Raw genomic sequence first — 10,669 nt, 5'->3', positions numbered from 1 at the left:
ATATTACCCTTTTAAAAAGTCAATGCCCTTATTGCATATTCGATTTATAATAAGAGATGATGTTGATATTGTATTTACCTAATGTTTTTATTTAGGGAATTCAAATAAGGTTTATTTTTCCCAATTGTTAACTTACCGTTTTTAAAGAAATTTTATCTATTTATATATTATTATTAAAACGGGTTGGTGGCCTAGTTTAACTTGACGTGCATATAGATATTTCTTAAGTGATTAGTAACTAAAGGTTTATAATTTAAATATTGATTCCCTCAAAAAAAAAATTAAATATTAATTATTCCTCTATTTATAAGAGAAATGGTTTATTTTCTAGCGTAAATCATTTTGCCGTGTAATATGATTTCTTTTAAAAACAAAAAAAAACACATATTTTAAAAGTCTTGGATCAAAATTTGGGATGTTACAAATATAATAAACTATTTGTAAGAACTTTTGACATATATAATAGTTTAAGTTAAGCTTGTTTCATTGATATTTTAAATACAAACGAAATATATAAGTATAATATATAACTAATCTACATAATCATATATAACTATTTATTTATTAAAGTTGCTTATTATAACTATGCATTGATACTGTTGTTTGCGATGTCTTCAAGAAACAACGAAAATATTTTTTTTTTTAAAGAAAGAAACAACGAAAATATGAATACTTGCATATTATGATAATACATTTTTGATCTTGTCATAAAAAGAAAAAAGCGATAGAAACATAAATCAAATTTTGATGTAAATTAGGAAAGTACAAACATTTTGATGTACAAACGCTTTGAGGAAATATAAACATTTTTAAACTTGAAAGCCTTCCACATAGTACTCACAAATATTTTTAAAGCACGTTACGCTTAGAGGAGGTAACCCTGCTGGACAATCATCGTTAGAAACGCAGGGTAAGGTAGCTGCATTGCCATTTGCCAAAAAAGAAAAATGAATGTTATTCAAAGTTGAATATTTCTATAAGATAATTTAGAGAGTGGTGTTAAAAATTGCATACTTTTACTTGATGCAACAAGAGATATAACGATGACCAAAGCATAAATAAATATGAGCATTTGAGCCATGTTTTTCCTCCTTAGTAAGTAATAAATAGAATTTTTCAACCACTTTATAAGTAAAAGTTACGTGCTTTGTTCGATTCAATTAAATATTTTTATCACTTATGAGTTGCAAAAAGCTATTTATAAATTAAATTTAATGTTAAATGTCTCTAATTAATATGTTGTGTGTATCCCTTTTTTTTAATTAAATTTCATTATATTTTAGCCATTCGTAATAGATAGGGGAAAATCTAAAAAGAGAAATAAAAGGAATATGATGGGAAAAAAAAGTAGATGTATAAATAATGCATCAAAGAGGTAAGAACACATTTATTTATAATTTTTTTAAAATGCAATCAATATAATATATTAAAAACTATCAATCACAATACAAGTAGTGATAGAATTGAAGAGTTACAAAGTCATCACAACACCAATACAAACACCAACACCAAAACAACTGTGATCCAAACCAAGAAGTAAACCTAACAACCAAATTACATATAATGCTATTCTAAACATCTGAGTAATTGAATATTTCAATGATAAAATTGATATGAAAGTCTTTAGCTTAATTAAGAAATCCAGATTACCAAATACCACATAATCGTGGTGCTTCCAATTTGACCAAATGCATGCAAATCAAATCACCTGAAATCATTCATTCACTTTTTTCTCATAAGAAACCAAACCTGTGAAATTGAACTACATGACCAAACCAATTATTTATCATTACAAAATGAGAGTAATCTAAGTCCCTATTACTTAAATTATAACATGAAAATTGGGAACTAAATCCTAGTTTGGGTCAATAGTAGTAAGTAGATTTAGTGTTTAATAGAGTCAAGTACACTAGGTGTTGCTCCTTGTTAGATTTCACTTGTGTGTTAAGTGTACATGGTTAGGCGTCATAATCATAAACAATTTTGGAGTACTTGCATTCAGAGATTATTTGTTCTACATGATGTAATCTTAGTTTTATAATTCTTACTACTTTTATCGTAATGATGTTGAATCCGAGTCATTTGTGTATAAATATAAGCCTTCCTTTGCTCACCATGAGATAAAACCTTTTTGGTGGAATATGTGGAATTTAATCATAACTAAGTATTACTGATAATCCAAGTTTTTATATATTTTTAGGATGTTTTCTATTTAATATATTAGTGTTTTTATTTTATTTTAGTTTCAATTTTATACATTTTCTAACTTCTATTTCATAGGAGAAGAACATGAAAACATGAAGAAAGTGGTGAGAAAAATGCATTTGACCAAGCTATGAAGATAAATGAATAAATGATGTTACTTGAAGATCAAGCCAAAGCAAAAATGTTCAAAAGTCAAGTAAAATCATTGTTTTTCTGTAGCAACAAGCCTACGCCCATAGTCAAATATCACAGAAAGAGAAAGTCTCTATACAAAAATTGAAAGGCCATTACAACCACTTGTGGGCACATGCTACGACCATAGTGACAATAGACTCTGAAAAGAGTGTACATTTTGATACCCTAAGGCCACTTGAAGCGTCTACTTAGTTTTTGGTAGTTACGTTTTTTGCATTCTTTTGGTTTCCATGCAATAATAATCAACCATGACGTGGCTACTGAATGAACAAATTTTATTATATAACCACTCATTCGTCACTACTTTTATAACATTACTATACTCATTTGCAATCTTAATTTTTTTTATTGTTCTCTCAACTTTAGGACATTTTTCTTGTTCTTGTACTTTGATAAACTTAAAGTCTAAGAGTCGAGTACTTTTGGGTGATATATATTCTAGGGTTAATAGAAACATTCTAAACATAGTTGGTAGAGAGATTTCATTAGAGGAAGGATTAATGTTTTCTCTCTAGTTGTCTTGAGTGATTTCATTAGGTTTTATTATTGAATTGAAACTAATTAAAATCTTGTAACTTCTTTGTATCTCTTGTAAAGACTCATTCATAGTGAGTTGGAGATGTACTCTCTCCACATATTTAGGCCTAACCGGATAAACAACATTAATGTGCTTTGTTCATGGACTCTCTTTGATTGTGGGTTTGCTACAGAAATAGATAGCTAGATTTACTCTAGGTTGAATTTTGGTGCGTGAACATTTTGGTTGTTGGTTGGCATTATTCTTTGCTACACATATTGCATTGTTGGTTTTCCACGAAGGGTTTGAATTCACAATATCACATTGTTAGGTTTAATTTTATTTCTCGAATAATAATCTATATACATGGGCGGTTCTATGGCCCGGCGACCCCGGGCACTCGCCCGGGCTCCGACTCAAATTTTTTGCAACTTCTTATGTAAACCCCTTTGAATTTCTTATATAAACCCTTATAAATTAGACAATTTCTTTATATTATTTTTTATTATTTGCTTGCAATTTCTTATGTAAACCCCTATAAATGTGTTGCAAATTTTTTTTGTCTGGGCTTTACAATAATCTTGACTTCGCCACTGTCTATATAGACACATCTATTCACCTCATCTTTTAATTTTTCACACATTTGCATTTATTTGAAATTGTCAATTATACATTTACATTCAACCCTTTTATATAAATTTGAATATGTAAATCATTCATGCGAAAAACACCTAGTTTTAGTCTGAGTAAAAATATTTGTTTGATTATAGTCCTTTGTAAATATATAATTTTTTTGGTTTTAGTCCTTTTTGTTTTGTTTTAGTCCTTCCTAAATTGATGCATGTTGGATTAGATCACTAAAATGTAGAATGTTTGATTTTAACCCCTCAAAACAAGGATTAAAGTGAATATTATAAAGACAACTTTTAACGTGGATATAATTTACAGGAAGTAACACAAAACATCAAGGAACAAAATAAAAAATCCATATTTGCAAGAACTAATAAAACAAAAACAAAAAATTTACAAATGACTAAACCCAAAACACTTGATATTTATACGACCGTTTACGTATTTAAGCCTTTGAAAGAAAAACTCAACTAAGTTCCCATGCATGCATTCACAAAAGACACAATCAAATAGCGTCCCCATTCCCCATGCGACATAGTCATAAGTCATAATTTTTGTCAACTCGACTATCCAAAATTAATATTCGAAATCCACTTGAGCAGCCAACTCCTCCACCTTACACTGCTTCGATATTATATATAGCTGTTACACTGCTTCGATATTATATATAGCTATTTGACATTTCTTATATATATATATATATATATATATATATATATATATATATATATATATATATATATATATATTCACATGGTCCTACAAATTTAAAAATACGCGGGATAAATGAAATAATAATAAGAAAAAGTGCAAAAATTGATACATACATCATGTTAGACAAGTAGATCTGCATATTTAATTACCGTTGAACACTGTAATTGTCCCTCTCTCGTATTGTGTATGTTGCTTCACTGACGATCTCCACCAAGTTTTTACAAAAATCTATCTATATTAATTACTCCCTCCAGTCACTCTTAGAAACAAAAATCAACTTTTGAGGTTCATTCATTAAATGATGTATTTAGTCTACATTATTCACCAAATACATCATTTAATAAATGAACCTAGAAAGTTGATTTTTGCTTATAATAGTGACCAGAGAGAGTATTTATTTGTGGATTAATTAGTAGCTTTCTAAAACCAATTTTTTTAGTGGTGGATAACAAGAACTAGATAATTAAGTTGGTGGTGAACTAATTGGGAATTACATTAGAACAATAAAAAGTGAATTGCTCCAAAAACTGGTTAAAGCAGTTTTTATTTTCAATTTTGTGGGTGGTCAATTTATGATTGGTTTTCCCCAATGACAATGAATCCACAAATTTCATTTTCACAAAGACTTCAATGGCGAATATGAATTAGTAACGTTAACAATGCAATTGGAGGTCGTTGTGACTGTCATGGTTTGTTCGTCATCGTCAAATTAAATAGAGACTTATTTTCTCTGCATTTCAATTGTAAAGAATGGGCGCCGGTTCTCCCTTTTTCATATAATTTTAGGGTTTGATCATGGTTATTTTTTCTCTTTTTTGGTCCCATAATGAAAACAAAAGGACATGTGCTTAGTTTTCTTTTGTTTTTCCTCTAACGGGAGGCTAATGTTTTTTGTAATTTACATGAGGTATTTGTGACGTTAGAGCATACCTATATTTTTCCATTAAAATAATCTCTATTCACTATTGACCACGTACATATTTCATGTCAAATATATTTAAATCACAACATAAACATAAGTTATTCCCACCATCCCCCTACCCACTAGTCCCCTTAATTTGTTTACAAATGTATATTCAATATATTAGCAATGGAAATGGAAGATCACCAAGAAGAAAACTCCAACTACCTGGCACAAGTAATTAATTTCCTAAATCCACATCAGGGTCCAACTCCTCAATCCTACACTAGTTAATTTATTATATAATATTAGTGTGTGGTGTTCGTTTATCCGCTCTTCTGATTACGATAATGCATATAAATTGCAAACAATGGTTTTTATGAAATTTTGATTAAAATCATTTTGAATTTGATTAAAATTATATAGATATAAATAATAGATATTATTCGTATTATAGCAAATTATACTTATCTTTTTTAATGACGTCAATGATATAACAAATATATTATAAATTCTTTTCTTTTTGAACAACATCAACAAAATAACATTCTTATAGTCAAATTAATTTAAGAATATAATCGAAAGTTATAAAGTTAACCAAAACGATTTATGTTCTTTATATATTGTATAGAAGATATAACTGTATAACATCGTCCTGCTCAAAAAATAGGTATAGATGAAAATAATTAAAAAAAAGGAAAATTTAATACATAAATAGATAGTCAAGTTCAGCAAACACAATAAATAATTTACCGTGTTAGGAGCCTTATTTTACCAATGTATATCTTGCATTAAAATAATTCCCATCCATTATTGACCACCTCTCTGTCCATATTTCATGTCAATATCTATAAATCATCACAACATCGGTTAATCTCATCGTTCCCATTCCTTTTAATTCTCGTTAATTGTTTAGCAATATGAACTTCCCTAACGATACTCCCTATGGAAGATCACCAATTCAAAGAGAACACCAACTACAAGGACCTCGCCCTACACCTCTAAGGATAAACAAAAACTCTCATAAGATCAAAAAACCACCGATAGCCCCGCAAGCCCAACCTCGCCTACCGGTCATCATTTACATGGTCTCTCCAAAGATAATCCACACCACACCAAGTGAATTCATGAGCCTAGTTCAACGTCTCACTGGTCCTTCTTCTTCATCATCGAATAATGTATCAATGTCGAATGATTCTTTAAACGACAATACTAACTTTGAAATGACAACCTTGGCTGCGGCACCTTGTGCCACAATAGAGAAGGCTAGAGAACCAAATCAAGAGATTAAGAAAGAACATCAAAGTAGTAATTGTGGTGAAGAAACAAAAAGTTTGTTTAACGGGGTTTTCTCGCCATCGACATTGTTTTTGGATCCCGACATGATTAGCTTCATTAATGACTTGAGCCCGGTTCTTTCAAGTGATAGAAATTTTATGAAAAATAGTTTCACCATGTCAAATCCTTCAAATTTTGTTTCGCCTCCTCCCCAATCTATAGATTTGTTCAACAATTTCTAAAGTTAGTCAATTTGTTGTTTCTTAATGTTAAGTATAGAACTTCATGTATGGTAAAGGAAATGGAAAATGTATGTCAGATTTTATAACCTTATATGTGGGAGTAGGTTCGTGCTTGGAAGATGACATAGAAAAGGATTGAATGAAATTTTGTTACTACTTTTTATTCTTTCGTACGGGTGAGTTATATGCAAAATGTAATATTGTTAAAAATTGTGGTGAATAAAATTATTGTCATGAATTCAATTCGAAAAAAATGTACAATAAATTATTTGTATAAAAATCCATTATTAAAAATAATAACAATCACATAAATAATTTGAAATCTTTCAAAAGATGTATATGAAAGAAATTTCATATAAGTCTTTGTTTGATCTACGTATATACTAGGTCATACATTTATAAGATTGTTCACTATTTAGAATACTACAAATCTGGAAAGAAACAAATAAGCAATATAAAAAAATTTAATGAATAAATAATCAGATCATCAACTCTTTGAAAGAGTTGATGATCATCTATAATCATTCCAAAACTTTAAGCAATTTTTTTTTACACCCATTATTTAATAATCACTTAATAATCATGAGATATGAGAGAGGGAGAATATATATATATATATATATATATATATATATAATAGAGAGAGAGAGAGAGAGAGAGAGAGAGAGAGTAGTATCATATGGGAAGGAAGGAGAAGGAAGAGACTGGTTTCATGTCACATGTTATTGACCTTACGACGAGTTGTGATTGTCAACAATAGAAGGTTTGACGTCGGAACAAGGGATCATGGAGGTAGGCCCATTGGCGATGTGAATACAAGTATTGCGAGATGCATGATCCAAAAGTTAGTTGGACGAGAAATGATTGATCATTTAATTTACCTTAGTTCGTAAACAGTTTTAGAAGTGGATCTTGCTTTTTTTACTATTACTTTTCTCATCATATGTGTTACTGTGCGTCCTATTTTTTTCCCATAATACCCTTCGGATTATATAATCCGAATCTGATTCCCAGAAATTTTCGGATTATATAATCCGACAATACCTTTTACCAGAATTTAAATACACTTTGGTTTATTTTATACTATTTAGATGCCAAAATCATAAAATAAATGCAAATATAAAGAAAAGTAAAAGAACAAAATGATATACATAAAATCTCATTTTATTATTATATCGATACATTTACAATAAGGTATGTTTATTGTCTAGGGAAGGGGAAATGAGGTAAAACTAAATCTGCAGCATAAGAAGAGGAAAGGGGAAAGGGAAGGGGAAATAGATTTGGGGGGGGGGGGGGGGGGCGCTGAGTTAAGGTTTGTTTCTTGTCTAAGGTGAAGGAGGCCTTAATGGTCAACCTTACACCCAAACATATCAACATGACACCAAGACAATCCACACTTCCTTGCAACGTGTTGCCATCCCCGTTGACCGTTCATACAATCCCTGAGTTTCAAAAGTATCCTATTTTTATGAAAGGCCAACGATGGAAACACATTGTTGTAGAAGGAAGAAGAGGAGAGGGGGAGAGAGCGTGAGATGATGGTGTGAGAAATGATGAAGGTTTGGAGGCTATTTATAGGGGGAATAGTTGCATAGAGTGTAATTCCCCATAATGTTGATCAAAAAATGTGTTTCAAAGAGGTTTTTACCATTCATTAATGCTGGTAAAAATCTTTGAAAACGTGTTTATTTGGTGCTGACCACCGACTAAAAACACTGACTTGGTTTGGATTATACAATCTAAATTCCTACCCACGATTTTCATATTATATAATCTAAATTTAGTCGATATTGGGTGAAAAATGAGAGAAACTTCGTACCTTATGTAGGGTGAGGGACATTTCGGATTATATAATCCGAAAATGTCTAGGACATGATTTTTTTCCGTGGTCCACATTGCACTGAAAGTTTCTTTGGTCCAGGACGCTCAAAAACCTCTATAAATAGGTGCCCTGTTTTCTTAACCATTAAACCACACATTAAAAAAAATCATGGAAAACTCTGTCTTTGATCTGAACACTAAGCTAGCTGCAGTTTACTACAACGGGGGAAAACCACCTCATCTATTCAGGATTCGCACTGATGTCAGCCTCTCCGGGTTGAAGGGTCAACTAGATCAAATCAACTGTCAACTCAACTACAAAGACTGAGTATCGACGTCCATCGACCGACTCAGCCATGAGTGTGCGGTTCAGCCGGATGAAGCTCATGAACAACGACGATGTGAGAGCCATGTTCTCTATCTTTGGTCAATACAGTACTAGAGGGATGATCGATTTGGATGCTTCGTTGGTCAGATCTGTTGAACAAATTCAGAAATGCTTGATCCGGCCTAGGAACTACGAAGAGATCAGGGTACCCCTGGACGCACCACACGAAAACATTAATTTAGCTGATCAATTATGTGCTATGTTTTATGTAATTACATGTTTTATGTTGTTTTTATTACGTGTTAGTTATATGTTGTTGAATTAAGCTGTTTTATTATGTTTTAAATAATATATTATATTTATATTTTTATTATATTTTACTTTACACCAATGATGTTCATTTAATTGTTAAAATTTGAAGTTCATTCATTAAACTCAATTTTATAAGGTGTAAGTACAATTCAGATTATATAATCTGAATTCATTCAGCATATGATTCTTTTGTATGATCTGTAACAGCGTGTTTTTCGCTGTGATTATTTTATTTATTTACTATATGTATTTATGTGTGTTTATATGTGCTTATTTACTTATGCGTATATTTAGATTGGGATTAATAGTTTTATTGGGAAGGTCATATTTAGTGTCATAGTGAGAATAATTATTTTTACTAAGTAACTAGAGAGTTGAGGTAATTATTTCGAGATGGTAATTATTCGATGTTTTAGTGAATTAATGAGTAGTAACTTTTTAGAATTTTCTTGTAAGAGTTATAGGCCCATTATGAGTATTAGAAACCTAGTCCATTGGAGAGTAGTATATATATTTAACCCATGAAGGAAAATTAGGGTTAGAAACATTTCATTCTAATAACAAAAGGAATGCTAGAGAGAGAAAGTGGGAAGATAGAGAGAAGAGTAGAAGGGAAGAACCTGAAGAAGAGGAAAGCTAGAGATTGGAAGCTAGAAGGAAGAGTGAACCCATAACTAGCGAATTTGAAGATTTGAAGTAAGGGGGATAATATTATTTCATCAAATAAGCTATAATCTCATTTTTCTACTTATGGGTCATAAGTGCTTTTGTGTGAATTATGATTTTTATGATTTTTGAAGTTGATTTTTGTGCTCCTAATTTATGTGTAGTTATGGGTATGTTGATTTTTATGGAATTGATGTATTTATATGTTCAAGTTCATGGTTGATATTTGAAATAAGTTGTTTTGGTGATTTTTGCTCAATTAAGTGTAAACCATGAATTTGTAAGTAATTATTGTTCAAAGATGTCTAAATACACTTGATATATGATTATATAGGTTTGTATGTTGTTGGAGTTTGAGTTGTTGGTGTTGTTTGAGAAGTTTGGATGAAATTGTGAAAATATGAGTTTTTGGTGAAAAAATGAGTTTGATGTTGAATTTGAAATGAAATGATGTTGTGAATTCATATTTGTAAGTGTTTTGATTGCTATTTTATCTATGTTAACTAATAACAAAGTTTATGTAACGAATTTGGGGCAAAGGGGATCAAAATCGGGGATATTGGAAAATTTTTGTTTGAGTTCCCGAGAGGAACCCAAAATCTGGGTTCCCCTATCCTAGTTAGCTCATTGGGCGAGCTATGTTGTGTCGTGGTGAGTTGCCCAGGACAGAACCCATGATTTCAGGAGTCCTAGGCAGTTGGGGCCGTTTTCGGACATCCCTAAATGCTTCTTTTTATGTGTTTGATTGTTGTTTTCACTAAGAAACCTACTAGAACATCAATTGGATTGGATTAAAATGGTTTTGATGATGGAGATATGATTTGTTTTCTGTAACAATGAACTTAGGATGATTATGT

General features: G+C 30.8%; 1 protein-coding gene and 2 long non-coding RNA genes across 3 annotated transcripts; 2 read left to right on the top strand and 1 right to left on the bottom strand.

The window, feature by feature from the left end:
* Positions 1–649: 649 nt before the first annotated feature.
* LOC146953093 (uncharacterized) lies at positions 650–1,149 on the bottom strand. Its single transcript, XR_015008032.1, has 2 exons — positions 1,015–1,149; positions 650–919 (listed from the first exon to the last, which is right to left on the bottom strand). It is a non-coding gene; the product is annotated as an uncharacterized LOC146953093 (long non-coding RNA).
* A 347-nt stretch (positions 1,150–1,496) lies between these two features.
* Positions 1,497–2,712, top strand: LOC146953092 (uncharacterized). The gene is made up of 2 exons (XR_015008031.1): positions 1,497–1,802; positions 2,281–2,712. It is a non-coding gene; the product is annotated as an uncharacterized LOC146953092 (long non-coding RNA).
* A 3,354-nt stretch (positions 2,713–6,066) lies between these two features.
* LOC146953091 (VQ motif-containing protein 20-like) lies at positions 6,067–6,936 on the top strand. The gene has a single exon (XM_085744597.1). The coding sequence runs from the start codon at positions 6,083–6,085 to the stop codon at positions 6,680–6,682; it is 600 nt and encodes a 199-aa protein (XP_085600723.1). The 5' UTR covers positions 6,067–6,082; the 3' UTR covers positions 6,683–6,936.
* The last annotated feature ends 3,733 nt before the right edge of the window (positions 6,937–10,669 follow it).

The sequence above is a fragment of the Medicago sativa genome, chromosome 1 (genome assembly GCF_051527215.1).
Source record: "Medicago sativa cultivar Bolivia chromosome 1, Bolivia_mono, whole genome shotgun sequence".
Taxonomy (NCBI): Eukaryota; Viridiplantae; Streptophyta; class Magnoliopsida; order Fabales; family Fabaceae; genus Medicago; species Medicago sativa.
The sequence above is the reverse complement of the archived record's forward strand: the minus strand, read 5'-3'. Positions and strand labels throughout refer to the sequence as shown.

Coding starts and splice junctions, on each gene's coding strand:
- LOC146953091 (XM_085744597.1), top strand. CDS start 6,083: ATGAACTTCCCTAACGATACTCCCTATGGAAGATCACCAATTCAAAGA.